The 20,728-nt window shown below is 48.2% G+C and overlaps 1 protein-coding gene across 1 annotated transcript in view; it reads right to left on the bottom strand.

Moving 5' to 3' along the window:
• cpne4a (copine IVa) overlaps positions 1 to 20,728 on the bottom strand; it is a 160,635-nt gene that overhangs the window by 56,217 nt on the left and 83,690 nt on the right. Inside the window, exon 7 of the mRNA XM_034173721.1 lies at positions 11,731 to 11,829. Coding sequence (XP_034029612.1) covers positions 11,731 to 11,829 — 99 coding nt within the window. The remainder of the gene's footprint in view (positions 1 to 11,730; positions 11,830 to 20,728) is intronic.

The raw sequence follows: 20,728 nt of genomic DNA, 5'->3' as shown, positions 1-20,728 counted from the left end.
CTCGTTTCCATAGCAACGTCAGCAGGGGGAGCTGTTGTAACGTGGAGAGCCCTGGCAGTGGAGCGTGGGGAAGTCGGCTTCCTTTCGGACCCGGGAGGAAGAGGGACGGCTTGTGCTTGACCACGCCCCTCGCCTCGCTCCCGTCGGTGTTCCGTTAATCGGTTGTCTAACCGTATAACCAGGTCGATAAGCCCATCTAAATCCCGCGGCTCGTCCTTCGCCACCAGGTGCTCCTTAAGGACCAGAGACAGTCCGTTTACAAAGGCGGCGCGGAGCGCAACAGCATTCCAGCCGGCTTGCGCTGCCACGATGCGGAAGTCAACTGCATACTTCGCTGCGCTCCGACGCCCCTGCCGTATCGACAGCAGCACACTTGAAGCGGTCTCGCCTCTATGAGGGTGGTCGAACACCTGTCGGAACTCCCTCACAAACTCAGTATAAACAGTTAGGAGCCGTGAATTCTGCTCCCAAAGCGCCGTAGCCCAGGCGCGTGCCTCTCCTCGAAGCAAATTTATAACGTAAGCCACCCGGCTAGCGTCTGACGTGTACATGACGGGACGCTGTGAAAAGACGAGCGAGCACTGCATCAAGAAGTCCGCGCACATCTCCACACAGCCGTACAGCTCCGGAGGGCTTATGTATGCTTCAGGGGAAGGTGGGGGGGTTCGTTGAACGACCAGCGGAATGTCTGTTTCTGGCACACGGTCAGCAGGAGGAGGTGCTGCAGCAGCGCCCTGAGCACGCGCTTCCACCTGGGCGGTGAGAGCCTCCATCCTACGATTGAGAACACTGCTCTGCTCGGTAACTAAGTCCAACCGAGCGGTAAAGGCGGTTAAGATGTGCTGCAGCTCACCCAACACGCCTCCTGCTGGCGCCTGTGCACCTCGCTCTTCCATTGGCTGTTCAAGCGATGGTTGACGCCCCTCAGGATCCATGACGCTGGCCGAGAAATCCTGTTGTGAAAGTGTCGTGACACGGACCCACAACAGGGGGCGTTAATGAACGGACAATGGATAAGCCAAAAGTAACAATTTAATGTTGTGAATCACACAACAACGTACAGACAACAACAATATAGTGACTGTCAATCATACACCAGGTGACGTGTGGGCAGGCTCGACGATAGAAGACGCCTGGCGAGAGAAAAGCCGGATCCACACAGCTTCCACTGCCAACGGAGCTGAAGAACACCGGAGCCGCCAAGCCCTGCGCCCCAGGTGGCCGCTGTCTTCAGCAGTCAGACCCAGTACTGCTGGCAGAGAACAGAGACAGTCCAAATGAGTGTGAGGTCGCACACTCAGTAACCCCACAGTCTGTATTCAGTAAGGAGGGAGCACCTCCACCTCCAATCACACACTCGTGCAGCTCCTGTCTAACCACTTATCTGGTTGGGGTGTGAAGCGAAGCCGTCGCTGATCACACCAAACGCCAATCCCACAGATAAGGACACACCACAGGAAAACGGCTGCAAAGAAGTTCAGATTATTACTCAATGTTTTTGAGTCAGCAGAGAAAATTACCTGATTGGTAGTTGATTTCTCGGCGAGGAGGTGGAGTCGCAGTCCGGCCTTTATGGAGATGATGATGAGTTGGCTGAGTGACAGCTGGTGCTGATGAAGAGTGACAGCTGTCACTCCCAGTGGCTCCGGCGCCCTCTCGTGCTTGAAGCCCGCACTCCAAGCAGGGCGCCATCTGGTGATGGTGGGCCAGCAGTACCTCCTCTTCAGCGGCCCACACAACACAAGGGGTGCTATATAAAGGGAGGAAAGCAAGGGGCTTAAGACGGACCCCTGTGGAATTCCAAATTCCAAATGTCACTAAGGTTAGAGGTAGTGTTATTGTATAAAACACAGTGAGAACGATATGACGTCAACCACGCAAGGGCACGCCCAGTAATCCCAAAATGATTTTCTAGCCTATCAAGTAGAATATGATGATTCACGGTATCAAACGCAGCACTGAGATCTAACAGCACCAGAACTGTAGTGGTGTCTGAATCCATTGCAAGCAGAAGATCATTCAGCACTTTAGTGAGAGCCGTCTCTGTGGAATGACATTTTCTAAAAGTAGGCTGAAGTGGCTCAAAAAGATTATTCTCAGTAAGATAATCTACAAGCTGCCATGACACCACTTTTTCCAGAATTTTGAGCAAAATGACAGATTTCATATCGGCCTATAGTTTTTCAATACACTAGGGTCAAGATTAGGTTTCTTAAGTAATGGTTTAATCACTGCCGATTTGAAACATTTAGGAACAGATCCAGAAGTTAATGAGAGATTAATCATTTCCAGCACAGTCGGCCCAAGAGTGGACCACAGGTCCTTACACAGTTTTGTTGGTATAGGATCAAATAAGCAGGTTGTGCTTTTTGTAGCCATTACGAGTTTTGTCAGCATGCCTAGTGAGATACTATTAAAGTCTGTAAATCTAGGTAATACCTCAGTATTGGCGCCCACCTCAATAGCAGGGTGTAGCGTCTGGGTTAAGGCATGCTGGGATATGTTTAACCTGATGTCTTCTATTTTCTTCTCAAAGTAATCCAAGAAATCTTGTGCTGTAAAAGGAGAGCGAACTACAGGTGGTTGTCCATGAATAAGTTGCCACCATGTCAAACAAGAACTTTGAGTGATGCTTGTTTTTGTTGATCAAATCAGAGTAATAGATCCACTTTGCAGCCAGTAATGCATGCTTATAGTCTAAGATAGTATCACGCCATGCGAGGTGGTATACTTCTAATTTTGAACTACGCCATTTTCGTTCTAGACCTCTAGCCTTATGTTTGAGGTCATGCAAGTAATCACTGAATCAAGGTGACTGTGTTTTGGGGGGAGCGTGGTTTTAATATAGGTGGCACAATCATTTCGAGTGCAGTTTTGAGTGCTGAGTTTAAACTGTCCACAAGACTCTTTACTGACTGGGCATTTTCCAAATGTGAAGCTAAGATATCAGGCAGTCTACCTGTGAGTTCAGTTGTAGTTGAGGAGTTGTGTTGCTGCAATGATAAATAACGCTGTCCCACTAAACATGGCAGTGAAATTGTAAACCTGATAAGTGAGTAATCAGAAACCACCAATGCAAGAGGCATGATGTCAATATTTGTGACAGCAATACCATATGCAAGAACCAAATCCAGGGTATTTCCACTAATGTGTGTCGAGTCCTGAATGCATTGCTGAAATCCTAATACAGCCATAATTTTCATAAATGATTTGAAGAGGGGATCAAAAGGCCTATTTATATGAATGTTGAAGTCACCAATAAACAGAATGTTATCTGCTCTAGTTGACAAGTTAGAGATAAACTCACCAAAGTCATCTAAGTATGGGCCAGGGGGCCTATATACAGTGACAAAGTAATATAGCTGATTTTTATTCTGGTGACCTTGGCAATACCTAGCATCGTGGGCAGAGCAGAGAATCAGATGTTCAAATGAATTATATTTGTGACCCTCAACAGCTAATAAACTAAACCTAGATTTATAAATTTGCACGTATTGTGTTTTGTCTTATTATTGTGCTTAACTTAGTTCTGTTGTCATGTTCTGATATTGTGCTGTTGGGCTTTGTTTTTGGATTAAGTTATTTTTCTGGCTGGGTGTCTTGCTTGGGTTTTCTGGTCCCCATTTCTCTTGTCTACCTTTCTTCGAGTTTGGTGGGGGCATTTCACTCTGGTTGGGTCACGCCCTGTTCTGGATTTTTTCCACACGTGTTTTCTATCTACAGCTTATCACTGGGAGTATTTAAACACCACTGGCTGCACTGGTTTTTCACCTGATCGCTGTGCCCTGTGCCATCGCTTCTACAGTAGCTCTGTTTCTTGTTCATTCTAAGTCCTGCTTCCACGTTGTGTTTTGACCACCTGCCTGTTATATTGACCACGCTATTGCCTGATGTTTTTGATTTGTTTGCTTCTCTTGGACTGCCTCTCTGTGTACCGAACCCTGCTGAGCCTGTAAACGCCTCATTGAACCAGAGCGATGTTGTCGAGTCCTGCATTTGTCTCCAGCCTTCTTTGTCCCACAGCCTTGATATAAATAACAGCAACACCCCCACCTTGCTTCGCTTCATGTGGGATGTGACTAAATGTGTACTCCGGTGGGCAGGCCTCATTAAAGGGAAGGACAGCTGTAGGTTTAAGCCAGGTTTCACATAACCCAATCATATCTAAGTGGTGATCCATAATTAGATCATTAATCAACAGTGATTATGTGGACAGTGAACTTATGTTAATAAGACCCAGACTAAGGACCTCAGTGGGGTTGATAGTTGGGCTGTTTGTATTTTAGGGTGGTTCCCAAGTAGCATGCCTGGAAGTAGGTTTAGGTTTGAGACATTCCATGTGGGTTGTAGGTAGCAAACACAAAATATTTGATATTGCTGAAACAGCCAGTGGGCCATTCTCAATTTTAACATCATCCAATGTAGTAATGGGTACTAAGTTTGCAAAGCATATCCTTCTATGATTTTTACATACACGTCTGCTGAGACAGGCCACAAATTGCCCTCCCTGGAACATGCACTGCACTATCACTGTAGAGTGATAGTAGAGCCTCCCTGTAGAGTTCTATCTACGTTCGCAGACAAGATGGTGACACCTTCCCCAATAGGGTGAAGGCTATCTGGCATGAGCAAGCCATGGCAGCCTCAAAACGAAAGTCAGTTATCAAAAAACTAAAGCCTTGCTATCTACAAAATTACACTAGCCACCTATTTAAAGATGTCAGCCTGCTAAACTAACATCATTACCCCGGGAGGGGAGGGGGCCAGAGACTATTAATTGATGCTGACACATCTTTCTTGCAAGGTCACAAGTCCTCTCTATGCCATTTTTGTGACCTCAGAGTGCTTCATCCTGACATCATTGGTGCCGATGTGAATAACTATGTGGCTATATCTAGTGTCATTTTACTTTGTCTGTCTACCCTTCTGCAACATCAGCACCCTGAGATGAGAGTCAATGTCTGGAGCTCTGGCCCCAGAAATACATTCAATGTCAGCCAGCATCTGTAACCTGACTTTGCGAGCGCTAGAATCCCCTGTCACTAGAGCCCTGCGTTTTGGCCTGGATATAGGAGTGGAGGTCACCCGTGGGCTCAAAGGACTAACAGGCACATCCAATTGAGAAAACCAGTTCGCAGTGGCAAGTGTGATCGGGGTACCGCAACCGATCACCAAGCCTTACGTGACTTCCTCCGCCTACTTACGGTCCAAAAGCTATCATCCACAACCCACATTCCACATTCTAGGCTAATGTTGATGGGCATGCTAGCTGGCCCAACACTAACCTCATCAGGAGTGCCTGTAACATCTAACTCCTCTGGGCTAAGAAGCATTTCTAGTTCATGTACACGGCTATCTAAAAGAGCCACCCTATCTGCCACCATTGTGTGGGATTTATGTAAAGTGTAAAGCGGTGTACCAGAAAGTCCAAGGGTGTAGCCAAGCTAGCGCGAGCTAACCACTTACCAAAATGCAAATCTAACCACTCCTAAGATTCACACAGGAATAGAATGAGCCACAATTCACAGCAGTTACACTGAAAAACTAACAGCAGTATTAGACTGGTAGCAACAGTAATAAAAGAAATGATAAAAAAAACATGTAGCCAAGCTAGCGCAAGCTAACTGCTAGCGAAACGTTAACCACTCTTAAGATTCACAACAGGAGAAATATAGTTAAATAAGATTCACAATAGATGCACTTAAAAACTAAAAGAAATGTTATTATAAATAATTACCTTTGAGATTATTCCAAACGCTTTCTCCACCCCATGAAACGCACAAGAAAATTAAGCTGCTGGAGAAAATTCCTCTGTGCTTCTGGAGTGATTAGAGATGGTTTCATCAGCCAGTCTCTGAGAGCAAATGATTAATCCACTACAAAATAATTATTTTATGTCAACATTTACATACTATAATGTCAGAACAGGTCATTATCTGTTCTCTTCTCTAAATCTTGGGATTCTGGTGGACACAGTGAATCTACTGATGTTTGGTTGGACCCTTTGTCCGTCCATCCTCATGCTCATACCGTGGACAAGAACACGGTCAATCACAGTAGCTCTGATTTCATCAGATATTACTGTTCTTTGTCTTCGCTGACCACCTCGACCACCAACTCCTCCTCTCAGTTTTCTATCCATTGTCGTGCCTCACAAAGCAGTACTCTATGAACTGGCTTATATACAGGGTGTGTTGTGTGGGCCGCCAGAAGAGGAGGTACTGCTGGCCCACCACCAGAGGGCGCCCTGCCTGAAGTGCGGGCTTCAGGCACGAGAGGGCGCTGCCGCCATGGACACAGCCCGGGGTGACAGCTGTCGCTCATTACCTCTTGACAGCTGTCACCCATCTACTCAACATCATCTCACTCCATAAAGACCAGACGTCATCTCCACCTCGTTGCCGAGATATCATACTTCATTGGAGGTAATATCCTCTGCCGTTTTGTAATTGCAATATTTGTATATTGTGAGTGTTTGCAGGAGTACCAGTTCCTCCGTCGGTGGAAGCTGTGAGAGCGCTGAAGGCATTCTTTTCCCCTGAGGAATCTACAGTACTCTGCAAGTTATTGAGTGAGAGGTGGAGGTGGCATTCCCACCGTTGTTGTTACTGGGTGTACACACACCCACACTTGACTGTCTTTGTTCTTCGCCAGCAGTACCAGATCCGACAGTCGGGGACGGTGATCACCTGGGAATTCGGGACTTGGCGGCTCCAGTATTCACCAGGTTCTGGGGCGGCGGAAATCGTGTGGTTCCGGCTCTTCTTAGGACAGACGTCTTCTATCCTTGAGCCTGCCCACACGTCACCTTTGTGTATTGACTGTTATGATATTCTGAGATTATCTGTATGTTCGTTGTGCACATTCACAACATTAAATTGTTATATTTTGGCTCATCTATTGACCGTTCATTTGCGCCCCCTGTTGTGGGTCCGTGTCACTACACTTTCCCAACAGGATATCTCGGCCAGCGTCATGGACTCCGAGGGGCGTTACCCGGCTGTTGAACGACCAATGGGAGAGCAGGGAGCGCAGGCGTCTGCAGGAGACGTGATTGGTGAGCTGCAGCACATTCTCACCGCCTTTACGGCTCGGTTGGATCAAATGACTGAGCAAAACATCCTCCTGAACCGCAGGGTGGAGGCTCTCTCCGTACAGATGGCGGCGAGCGCTCAGGGCGCTGCTGCAGCTCGTCCTCCTGCCGACCCTGTGCAGGATATAAACGTTCCAGTGGTGGTTCAACAACCCCTCCCACCATCCCCTGAAGCATACATAAGCCCTCCTGAGCCGTACGGAGGTTGTGTGGAGACATGCGCGGATTTTCTTATGCAGTGTTCGCTCGTCTTCGCACAACGTCCCGTCATGTACGCGTCAGATGCTAGTAAAATAGCTTATGTGATTGCTCTGCTTCGGGGTAAAGCACGCGCCTGGGCTACGGCGCTCTGGGAACAGAACTCACGGTTGTTATCAGCATACACTGGGTTTGTGGGGGAGTTCAGAACACTGTTTGATCACCCTAACAGAGGAGAGACCGCTTCAACTGTGCTGCTGTCAATGAGACAGGGACGCGAGAGCGCAGCCGCTTATGCAGTCAACTTCCGCATCGCGGCTGCAAGGTCCGGCTGGAATAACGTTGCGCTCCGCGCCGCCTTCATAAACGGACTGTCGTTGGTTCTGAAGGAGCAACTGGTAGCTAAGGAGGAACCCCGGGATTTAGATGGGCTTATCGATCTCGTTATACGGTTAGACAATCGGTTGGAGGAACGCCGTCGGGAGCGAGGCGAAGGACGTGACCGGATACGCGCCGCCCCTCTCCCTTCCGGGTTCGAAAAGGGGCCGCCCTCCCCATGCTCCACAACCGCAGCGCTTTGTGGGGCAACAGCTCCCCCTGCTGACGTTGTTAGGGAACCGCACAGGGCCAAAATGGGGAGGCTGATCCGTGGAGAGTGTTTTCTCTGCAGCTCAACTGAGCACACACAGAGAAACTGCCCCAAATGGCCAAAACGACAACACTCGCCCTTAGAGACTGGGCTAAGGGGGGTCAAAACATTCAAGTGAGACAAACACAAATTGCCACACGACTCCCAGTCACAATCCTGAGTGGGGATTTAACCCTTCAAGCCCGAGCACTGGTGGACACGGGGTCAGAAGGGAATCTGCTAGACAGCAGATGGGCAAGGGAGGTAGGGCTCCCTCTGGTGGCGCTTCCTTCGCCGTTGCAGGTGCGGGCACTAGATGGCACCCTCCTCCCTTTACTCACACACAAGACACCACCAGTAACTCTGGTGGTGTCTGGAAACCACCGGGAGGAGATTGAGTTTTTTGTAACTCCTTCTACCTCCCGCGTGATTTTGGACATCCCATGGATGTTGAAGCACAATCCCCGGATTGATTGGCCGTCTGGGGTGGTGGTTCAGTGGAGCGAAACCTGCCATCGGGGGTGTTTAGGATCCTCGGTTCCTCCCGGTTCACAGGCTAAGGAGGAGGTCAAAGTCCCTCCCAATCTGACGGCAGTGCCGGTTGAGTACCACGATCTTGCTGACGTCTTCAGTAAGGATCTGGCACTCACCCTTCCCCCGCACCGTCCGTACGATTGTGCCATTGATTTGGTTCCAGGCGCTGAGTTCCCGTCCAGCAGGCTGTACAACCTCTCACGACCTGAGCGCGAATCAATGGAGACCTACATCCGGGACTCATTAGCTGCCGGGCTGATCCAGAACTCCACCTCCCCGATGGGGGCAGGTTTCTTTTTTGTGGGCAAGAAAGATGGCGGACTTCGTCCATGTATTGATTACAGGGGGCTGAATGAGATTACGGTTCGCAACCAATACCCGTTGCCATTGTTAGATTCCGTGTTCACCCCCCTGCATGGAGCCAAAATCTTTACTAAGCTGGATCTTAGAAATGCGTATCACCTGGTTCGGATCCGGAAGGGAGACGAGTGGAAGACGGCATTTAACACCCCATTAGGTCACTTTGAGTACCTGGTTATGCCGTTCGGCCTCACCAACGCCCCCGCGACGTTCCAAGCCTTGGTTAACGACGTCTTGCGGGACTTCCTGCACCGATTCGTCTTCGTATATCTGGACGATATTCTCATCTTTTCTCCGGATCCTGAGACCCATGTCCAGCATGTACGTCAGGTCCTGCAGTGGTTGTTAGAGAACCGACTGTTTGTGAAGGGCGAGAAGTGCGAGTTTCACCACACGTCTTTGTCCTTCCTGGGGTTTATCATCTCCTCTAACTCCGTCGCCCCTGATCCGGCCAAGGTTGCGGCGGTGAGAGATTGGCCCCAACCAACCAGCCGTAGGAAGCTGCAACAGTTCCTCGGCTTCGCTAATTTCTATAGGAGGTTCATTAAGGGCTACAGTCAGGTAGTTAGCCCCCTGACAGCCCTGACCTCTCCAAAAGTCCCCTTCACCTGGTCGGATCGGTGCGAAGCCGCGTTCAAGGAGTTGAAACGACGGTTCTCTACTGCGCCAGTTTTGGTGCAGCCCGACCCTAGCCGCCAGTTCATGGTTGAAGTGGACGCCTCTGACTCAGGGATAGGAGCCGTGCTGTCCCAGAGCGGAGAGACCGATAAGGTTCTTCACCCGTGTGCCTACTTTTCACGCAGGTTGACCCCGGCTGAACGGAACTATGACGTCGGCAATCGAGAACTCCTTGGGGTGAAAGAGGCTCTTGAGGAGTGGAGACACCTGTTGGAGGGAGTGTCTGTGCCATTCACGGTTTTCACTGACCATCGGAACCTGGAGTATATTAAGACCGCCAAGCGGCTGAACCCCAGGCAAGCCCGCTGGTCACTGTTCTTCGGGCGTTTTGACTTCCGGATCACCTATCGCCCCAGGACCAAGAACCAGAGGTCAGATGCCTTGTCCCGGGTACACAAAGAGGAGGTCAAAACTGCACTGTCGGATCCACCGGAGCCCATCCTGCCTGAGTCCACTATCGTGGCCACCCTCACCTGGGACGTGGAGAAGACCGTCCGGGAGGCCCTGGCACGGAGCCCGGACCCAGGAACAGGTCCAAAGAACCGTCTGTACGTCCCACCAGAGGCCAGAGCTGCAGTCTTGGACTTCTGTCACGGTTCCAAGCTCTCCTGTCATCCAGGGGTGCGAAGGACCGTGGCAGTTGTCCAGCAGCGCTTCTGGTGGGCGTCTATGGAGGCAGATGTCCGGGAATATATCCAGGCCTGCACCACCTGTGCCAGGGGCAAGGCAGTACACACAAAGGCCCAAGGACTCCTCCAGCCGCTGCCGGTGCCTCATCGCCCCTGGTCCCACATCGGCCTGGATTTCGTCACGGGCCTCCCGCCGTCCCAGGGCAACACCACCATCTTCACGATAGTGGACCGTTTCTCCAAGGCGGCCCACTTCGTGGCCCTCCCGAAGCTCCCAACAGCCCAGGAGACAGCAGACCTCCTGGTCCACCACGTTGTCCGTCTGCATGGGATACCCTCAGACATCGTCTCAGATTGTGGTCCCCAGTTCTCCTCACACGTCTGGAGGAGCTTCTGCAGGGAACTGGGGGCCACCATGAGCTTCTCGTCCGGGTACCATCCACAGACGAACGGACAGGCAGAGCGGGTCACCTTTGTGTATTGACTGTTATGATATTCTGAGATTGTCTGTATGTTCGTTGTGCACATTCACAACATTAAATTGTTATATTTTGGCTCATCTATTGACCGTTCATTTGCGCCCCCTGTTGTGGGTCCGTGTCACTACACTTTCCCAACAGGGTGGGCCAAAAAAAATGTTACCACCACTTTTTGATCATACACAAGTTTTTGAAATGAGAACTTATTTGAAAATTTTATTTACAGACTTGTAACAGAAGCATCAAATTAACATTTGATACCAAAGGTTTCCCACTTTGTCTCTTGTTTTCCACACAGTTCAATAATTGATGAAATGTTCAATCCACGCTCTTCTTTGGATTATAGCTGCAACACGCACATTGAAGTTTGTGATGACATTGCTGCACATCTCAAGATGGATTCTCCAAATTTCTTTTTCATCCCTCTTGTGTACGATCAAAAAGTGGCAACATTTTACTGGCCCACGCTGTATGTTCCCTCACATCATTGGACATGTGTGATCAGTTTTGAGTTGTTGTGTTGTGACACCAGTGCTTTAACTGTGTTTGACTTTTGCCACCTGTGCTCACCATTATGCAACACAGGTTGTACTCGCGATCATGTTCTTTCGGTCATGAGCCAAATCTGATGACCATAGGTGAGGGTCGGAACGTAGATCAATAGAGCGACCGCATCACTGCAGACGTTGCACCAATCCGTCTGTCGATCTCACGCTCCATCCGTCCCTCACTTGTGAACAAGACCCCGAGATACTTAAACTGCTCCATTTGAGGCAAGGACACTCCACCAACCTGAAGAGGACAATCAGCACCTCGGATTTGGAGGTGCTGATTTTCATCCCGGAGGCTTCACACTCGGCTGCTTAGAATATGTTGCTTAAAATAATCACAGATTTTTAAGACTTTTAATAATCAGACTTTAGTGTAAAAACAAAGACATTTAAATGGACTCCATTTCTAATGCACTTGTCCAGACTGCTTTACAGTGATGCCTCACATTAACCTCATCCATGGTGCTTAGCTGCAGACTGGGACCAACTTGGGGATTAAGGACATTGCCCAAGGGCCCTCTGTGCTCTTCTGGTCTAATCTCTGTCACCTCCCCGTTGTCACGGTGTCATGTGGACATACCTGTCTCCCATTGATGGCTCCTTTCATCTCTTTGAACGTGGCCTCGAATTCACCGATGTAATCGTGTTTTCCGTTGGAGTCCCAGTCCCACACGGTGCACTGAGCACAGAAAGACAAAGAACTTTATTTTCTGCTCAGAATGTTTCAAACAAATGTTTTGATTTGTGACCAAACCAGAAACAGTCACGTTTGACTCGTCTGACCATCAGTCATGAGAACAACTGAAACAAATACAGATCAGCATTTAATTTAAACTGAATGTCCAACCTTGGATTTCTGAGTAATTCTTCTCCATGCTGATCTGATCCACTGTGTGCATGAGTGTCAGTTTTACAACCTTCGGTTTGACCTCATGGTGTCTCTCAAGGTTGACATTCAGGGGACAAATGGGTTGTGTCACTAATGTAACACTCTACATAGTACAACGGGGAACCCCAGAGCGGAGAACCACACTGATGAAAAGCCCAGTGGAACGAAAGCAGTCAACAAACACAGAAAGAACAGTCCGTTCAACAACTGGGTCCACTTGGAAACAGGCTGGCAGGTCAGCCATGGACAAAGCCAGACGTTCGCTGCACAAGAAGGCAGTTTGACACACAACAGTGTCCATGAGGGCAGCAAGTAACCATGTTAACCACATAAACAGGCAAAGGGTCAAAACATGGTCATCAAACATCGTAGGGGGACAGTGCAAAAATCAGCAGGCAAGGTTAAAAAAAAAAAGAAGGAGGCAGTGCGGGTCAGCAACAGGTAGTCAAACATGAAGAAATGAGAGTGCACATGAAACCAGAAGCCTGAGCACCTGTGAACAGGAAGTAAAGCTGAGGAAAAGCAGGAAGGAACAGACAATTTTGAATAAAGGCACTGAAGAGAATTCACTACAGGAAATAAAATAACTCAGAGAGGAACATAAAAAATTCAGAATAAAAGTATCACAGATGAAATTTCACTACAGCAGGTGGACCCAGGAGAGCAGAACAAAGACACAAACTGTGACAATGTGTCAGAGGAACCGTAAACCTCACATTACTGACATACAATTAGACCTTGTTACCTTTAACCTTTGTCTCATCCTTCTCAAATGAATCATACATCTCTACAACATGATGCAAAAACACAACCATCTAAATAATGGAGTGCATAAGTTCACTCTCCCCCGCCCCCCTTAAAATAACGCATCAGGGGACACCGACATGAACACCACCTGACACTGTGTTCTAAATGTGCTGTTCTCAGGCTGTCCTCAAAAGCCCAGTGAGGGAAGCCACCAAACCATGGAGTTAAAAGCTCCAGTGGCTGTGATTGGAGAGGTTTTTGGCTTCACCCCTCACAGCTCAATGAACACAGACTCTGTTCCGAATAAATCAAAAAGCCACGTGGGATTTAAATTAAGTTATGAAGATTTGTCTTCACATTTAAATTAAAGATTCTAACCAAATAAATCCTGAGTTTCTTGAGTTTGGCTCATAAAATTATTTGAAAATTGGATATAAAATGAGAATCAAGGAATAGTGAGCTGTGGTGTCATGCAGTGGCATAGGGACAGACTGTGCAGCACGTGCCATTGCACTGGGGCCCGGGACATACAGGGCGCGGGAGTTTGTCTGGACTAATTTACATTTTCACAGCGACACGCACTGTGCACAGTGTGCATGAAAGTACACGCAAAAGTGCACGTTGTACACGTTACACAGCTGATTCATCACCTTATAGCCTTGAAGCAAACGTATCTATGTATTTCATAAGAAGCTATGCAGTGATGAATGCTGGGTAAATATACGAGGTCTGTCAATAAATTAATGGTCCTTTTTATTTTTTTCAAAAACTATATGGATTTCATTCATATGTTTTTACGTCAGACATGCTTGAACCCTCGTGCGCATGCGTGAATTTTTCCACGCCTGTCGGTGACATCATTCGCCTGTGAGCACGCCTTGGGAAGGAGTGGTCCCGCCCCCTCGTCGGATTTTCATTGTCTGGAAATGGCGGATGAAAAGGACTTTTTTCCATCAGAATGTTTTCAGAAGCTGTTGGAGACAGGCAGCTGGAAACCATTCGAACATTTTATCTGGCTTTCTGTGAAAATTTTACGGGCTTCACAGAGAATAAGGACTGTTACTACAGCTTTAAGGACCCCTTTAAGGACGCTCGGCGTTTGGACATGTCCAGCTCTCCACAATTTCTCTGATACTTACTGGACTGGTAAGCATTGAAAGCTGAGATAGGCATGTCCTAACTTGTCCTCTGACACTCCGAAACGGAGGTGTTCCTTTGTCTCGCTTCCAAAGCGAATCAGTCTTTATGAGCGAAGCCTCCACGCGGCTTTCCATGACAAAATCTCTTGTTAAAAGTGAAATCTGCCGGAAAATGGCTGATGTCCAGCTCTTGTGATAACCAGAGAAATTGCACACGACGGTCTCGTATCCACAGAGCCATCCGTTTGGAAATGGTCCGGTGGCTTGTGCCGCGTCGTCGCAGCTCGGAGCGCGGCATGCCGAGCGTCCTTAAAGGGGTCCTTAAAGCTGTAGTCACAGTCTTTATTCTCTGTGAAGCCCGTAAAATTTTCACCGAAAGCCAGACAAATTTTTCGAATGGTTTCCAGGTGCCAGTCTCTAACAGCTTCAGAAAAGTCTGATGGAAAAAACCCCAAATCATTCCGCCATTTCCAGACAATGAAAATCCGACCAGGGGGCGGGACCACTCCTTCCCAAGGCGTGTTCACAGGCGAATGACATCACAGACAGGCGTGGAAAAACTCACGCATGCGCACGAGGGTTCAAGCATGTCTGACGTAAAAACATATGAATGAAATCCATATAGTTTTTGAAAAAAATAAAAAGGACCGTTACTTTATTGACAGACCTTGTACGCTGCCTCCATGTCAACCAATGACAGCTAGATTTATGACAACTAGTGACACCAAAGACCTTACAGAAAAAATGTCTTCCTGCAAACAGACATCTGGCAGAAACAACAGAAAGGACAGAAAAGAAAGAGAAGAGAAGAGAAGAGAAGAGACATCATTTTGAGCAGATGGAACGAGTTCATCAGTGAAATCACCTGCTGGAGTCAGTGGCTGCAAAGAAAGCCCGTCACCTCTTGGCCCTTTCTGGAATAATTTGGACACCACTGTTATAGAGGATTTTGGCCAGTGCAAGGCTCGCAAGACACCCTTCCACTAAGACAAACATTTTTCAGGGAACTTGGAGTATCTTAATAATCTGACTATGGTGGGTTGCCACGCATCACTTTCGCGGGGGGTCTGTGTTTTTCAGGTACCTTGACACTTGCAAGAATTTCATCCCCACACTGCCACACAACTGGTCGTATCAATGCATCGCGCTTTGTTATGCTTGACGCCACGCTATATAAAATAATAATTTCACAGCCGATGACACATCTGCTCTCAGAATTTTGCTGATGAAGGCTGATGTCTCATGCGCATCGTGCAGTGGAGAATACATTTGGAATCTTGTCTCAGAGGTAACTATTGTCAGGGTTTGAGTTTGTTTAGTTACCTGCTTTAATTTCCTGTCTCTGATCTGCCTCTTATTTTTCTCAGTTCATTGGTTTTTGTTTGTTTATATGCTCGCTGGGTTTTTCCTGCTTGGGTCTGTCTGTCTCTACTTCTCTTGTCTGTCTCTTGGTTCTTGGTGATGGGTGTTTTCCTCTCTCTGGCCACGCCCTTGTTCTGGTGCTTTCCATGCACACCTGTTACTGATTTGCTGATTATCACCTGGGGTTATACGAGGTCTATTAGAAAAGTATCAGACCTTATTTTTTTTTTTAAAAAACCATATGGATTTGAATCACGCATGATTGCGTCAGACAAGCTTGAACCCTCGTGCGCATGCATGAAGTTTTTTCATGCCTGTCGGTTGCGTCATTCGCCTGTGAGCAGGCTTTGAGTGAGGTGTGGTCCACCCCTCTCGTCTATTTTTAATTTAACTATTTAACTCCTCCGCATGTCTGTCTTAATGTGCCGGAAAAGTGCTGATGTCCACGTCTTTTCACAATTCCTGTGCTAGTCAGATGACATACCAGATCAATACAGCGTCCAGTTTAAAAATGAACAGCACATTTCACTGTTACAGGAGTTTTTGTCATGGAAAGAGAAGCGGCTCCACCGCGCATCACGGTGCAGCCGCTCGGCGCAAAGAAACGCCGTGATGAAGCCTCACGGGACATGTTCTGGCATGTCCAGCTCATGCTTAATCAGAATCGGATATTCACACGACTGGAAAGCAACCGGAATCCGTCTGAAATCCACCTGAAAGCCGTCCTGTGAGACCAACACTGAGGTGGTTTTGTCCCGCGTAATGAACAGCTCTGTGGCGTGTCCCTCCGCTTTTGTTTCCATGAAAAAAACTCCTGTAACGGTGGAATGTGCCGAAAAAGTGCTGATGTCCACATCTTCTGCCTTTTTGTGAAAGTCAGACGAGGTCCCGGATCAACAAAGCCTTCACGTTGGAAATGATCTGGTTATTTCAGCGGGGTGTCAGCCTGTCGATGGGGGCTGGGAGTGCGCCGCACTCTCAGGAGTTGTGGGCCATCCTTAAAGCGGCAGTAACACTCCATAATCTGTTTAATCCCCATAAAATCGTCCCTGAAATGTTATGTGTCAGACGCAGCTCGGAGAACCGACCAGCGTTTGAAGGACCCAGTATGAAATAAGCAGAGCACGGTACAAAGGCTAACTGAATTTAATACATAACAGTGATAATACAGAAAGGTGCGGTCTGGCATGGTGCGCTCCCAGCAGCGCTAACGGTCCGGAGCCAGAAGCTGTTTCGGACCCAAGGACCCCGCCGACACCCCCCAGGTGGCCGCAACAACCGAGTCTGTGAAAGAAGGAACCATTATGTGAGTCCACACTCTACACACAGAACACTTAAAGGTGTACAAACAGCAAACACTTCCTGGCTTGATTGCTGATCAGCTTCCAACCTGCAGGCATGGAACATCCAGTTCACAAAACTCCACCGCAGTGGAAGCTGATACATGACTAACAAACAGCTCAATACAATAAGGTGTGAGGGACACCACATTTACTGACTGTATAACTGTTAGTCACAAAATCTAACGTACCTCAGGAAGTGTGCTGACGAGCGTGAGACCTCACCCCCTCCTCTTTCACAGACTGTGCATCAAACCTGGACGTTTCTCAGCATCCGCTGCTGATGAGATGGCTCCCGAGACGACGATCTCACCCGTCTGGTCACAAGGTCGAGTCTCTGGCAAATACACACTGTGCACTCCAGTCTTAAATGCCAACATGCTCCAATCCATCCAGATGCACCTCAGCTGTGAGTCCTGACGAGTCGCAGGTGATCAGGGTGAGGTCCTGACAGCCTCAGCAACACAGCCACTCAGTCCCAAATGCACGCCACCTGGGAGGAAAACAAAAAGACAAACAAACCGGCAGCCAGGCCCCCCCAGCCATATAACATGAAAGCCATATTAATTTTTCGAACGGTGTCCACCTGAAGGTCTCTCACAGTTTCTGGAAAAAAATTGATGCAGCAAAGCTCCAAATCGTTCAGACATTTATTCACAATAAAAATCTGCCGAGAGGGTGGACCACACCTCACTCAAAGCCTGCTCACAGGCGAATGACGCAACCGACAGGCATGAAAAACTCATGCATGCGCATGAGGGTTCAAGCTTGTCTGACGCAATCACACGTGATTCAAATCCATATGGTTTTTTACAAAAATAATAAGGTCGGATACTTTTCTAATAGACCTCGTATAAGCTCACTGGGTGTGTTTGCTCTTTGTCAGTTTGTCGTGTCTTGTACCTTCATTCCAGCTCTGTTCCTGTGTTCCTTAGTTCTGCCTGCCTCCTTGTGTATTCCTGATCTCCAGCCTGTTGCAACAACCACGCCTTTTTGACTGATGATTGTTGTACTGCTGCTTTTCCTTGACTGCTTAATTGTGTACCAACCCCTACAATTCACTACAGTAAAGTCTTTTGTTTGAACAGTGAATTTGGGTTCTGCAATTCCTGAACATCCAGCCTTATAGAACAAACTGGCCAACAACAGACACAGCCAACTGTGACCCATTCCAGTTGACGGTACGCCACCATAGTAGGCACCTCACGTAGCAAGAAGTCCAGCTCACCGCTCTCACTTCCAGGTTTAGCGATCTCGCTAAATGCCAGAACTCCTTTATAGTGAGTGCCCAGATGGGATAATTACTGTCTACACTCGATCCTCAGGCTTCCTCTGTCATGGCCACTGCCAGCACCAGTGTAGCACCACTGGGGCCATCAGGAGCCTCACAGTTTCCCCACCTGAACTTGTTTCCTGCAACCAGCTGTCTAGGCCTGAACATTTCTCAGGCGAGTCCGGTGATGTCAGACCATTCATCACTCAGTGTGAGTTGCACTTCAAGCTCATGTCATCAATGTTCCCGTCCGATAGGACAAAGATAGCATTTTTGATAACTCACCTGACTGGTCGTGCTGCGGCGTGGGCAACAGCAGATTGGAGTCGTCAATCCACCATCTGTGTCTCCCTTCTGGCATTCACCTCTGCTTTATAGCAGGTCTTTCAACATACATCTCCGGGGCGTGAAGCTGCACGCTCCCTGATGAGGCTGAAGCAGGGCGGCCACCGTGTCACACATTATGCCATCAACTTCTGCATTCTGGCAGCCAAAAGTGATTGGAATCCCACGGCACTCCATGATGTCTTCTTCCAGGGTCTGGCCAAAGATATCCAGGACCAGCTCATAGTTGATCTTCCCGAGAACCTGGACGAGCTCATCATGCTCGCCATCCAGACCGACCGGCGTCTTTAGGAACGTCCCCACTAAGCAGCCCGGTTACCTGACCGATGCTCCACCACGCCTCCTGTCTATTCATCCTCTGCCAGCCACGTTGAAGCTGACTCATCGCATCGGAGCACGGAGGAGCCCATGTGGCTGGGTCACACTCGTCTATCTTCAGCTGAGAGATGACACCGTCGTGAAGACGGACTCTGTTTTTAATGTGGATACTCTGGACATTTGATAACCAATTGTCAGGCAAGGGGTGCCATCGTGCAGCCCAAGTCCGACTTGCAGGTGAGTCAAAGCGCTATTCTTCCATCCTCAGCACAAAACATTATTTTGGCTAAATTATCTTCTGAAAATTTGTCAGCTTCCATGACTGTTTTTGTTGATTCTGGTTCTGACGCTAACTTGATGTTTTCCTCTCTCTCCAGGTCCCTGCACCTTAGACTGTTTAAGCTCTCACACCCTCTGGTGGTGTGCGCTGTGGATGGCCATGAACTGGGTTGTATTACTCACCATACTCAGTCTGTTAATATGATTATAGTGGAGAACCACTCACAATTGATCAGCTTTCACATCTTTGATAGTATGACTCATCTGATAATCTTGGGGAACCCCTGGTTGCAACAACACAGTCCCAATTTCAATTGGTTTAAGGCTGAAATTGTTTCTTGGAGCTCTGCCTGTAAAACGCCTGTTTATTAAAACCTGCTCGTTCTCCGCTGAATTCTAACCCTGATCTTGTGGGGGTCCCGATGTTATCATGATCTGGCTCCAATATTTAGCAAGAGTAAAGCCAAATCACTGCCTCCTCACAGAGAGTACGACTGCGCCACAGAGCTTCTCCCTGGGGCAAGTCCACCTTGGGAAAAGCTATGTTCTCTGTCGGCACCTGAGTGCAATGCTACAAATGAAAACATTCAGGAGTCTCTGGCAGCAGGCTTGATTAGACAGGGACAGGGTTCTTTTTCATGGAGAAAAAAGACAAGACACTGAGCCCGTGTATTGATTACTGTGAGCTTAATGACATTATAGTGAAGAACCGCTATCCGCTGCCACTCATTTCATCCACCTTTGAGTTATTAGAAGGGGCCAAGATCTTCACAAAACTTGATCTGTGTAATGCGTATCATCTTGTCAGGATAAAGCAGGGTGGCGAATGGAAAACCACTTTTAACACTCTGTCTGGCCATTATGAATATTTAGTCATGCCTTTTGTTCTTACAAATGCTCCCGCAGTCTTCCAAAACTTAGTTAATGATGCACTGTGGGAATATTTGAAAAAAATTTGTTTGTGTACTTAGACGACATCCTCATTTTCTCTCCTGACCCAGACACTCACACCTGTCACGTGTGAAACATTTTACAAATGCTACTGCACCATAATCTCTTTGTCAAAGCCGAAAAATGTGAATTTCATAAATCTACGGTCTCATGCCTGGGCTTCGTCATTGCTGAGGGAGAAATTCAGATGGACCCAAATAAGGTAGTGGCCGTGCATGACGGCAGTGCCAACCTCGCGGAAGGAGGTACAAAGATACTTGGGCTTCGCCACCTTCTACCAAAAGTTCATTTGCAGCTTGAGCACCATTGCAGCTCCTCTGCACAATGGCACGCCTTCACTCCGGCTGCTTATCTGGACGTGGGATTGCAATGAGACGTTTAGGGTCCTAAAAGAATGCTTTAATGCGGCCCCCATGTTGCTCCTCCCTGACCCCGCTCGGCAGTTCGTGGTGGAGGTTGATGCTTCTGATGTTGGTGTGGTCCTCTCACAGCAAAACCCCTCTGATAATAGGTTGCATCCATGTGCCTGTCTCTCGAAAAAGCTGACTGCAGCTGAGTGAAACTACAGCATCAGAGGTCACGAACTGTTGGCGGTGAAAGTGGCCTTGGAGGAGTGGTGTCACTGGTTGAAGAGGCACCGATGCCATTTACAGTTTTCACTGACCACAAAATTTGGGATAACTGTGAGCTGCTAAGCATCTCATCTCTCGTTGGGCTAGGTGGGCAATCATTTTCAGTCGTTTTGATCTTGTTCTCTCTTATCGGCCGGGCTCTATAAATGGGAAACCGCATGTGTTATCTCACAAGGGCGATTCGGTAGACACTCCATCCAATCCGGGTACAATCCTACCAGCGTCTTGTTTCATCTCAGCATTAACCTCCACTGTCAGTGATGCTCCTGTTCCCACTGACAAGCTTTTCATTCCAGCTACTCT

The sequence above is a fragment of the Thalassophryne amazonica genome, chromosome 7, assembly GCF_902500255.1.
Source record: "Thalassophryne amazonica chromosome 7, fThaAma1.1, whole genome shotgun sequence".
NCBI classification, from domain to species: domain Eukaryota; kingdom Metazoa; phylum Chordata; class Actinopteri; order Batrachoidiformes; family Batrachoididae; genus Thalassophryne; species Thalassophryne amazonica.
This window is presented reverse-complemented; position numbering and strand designations above follow the sequence as displayed.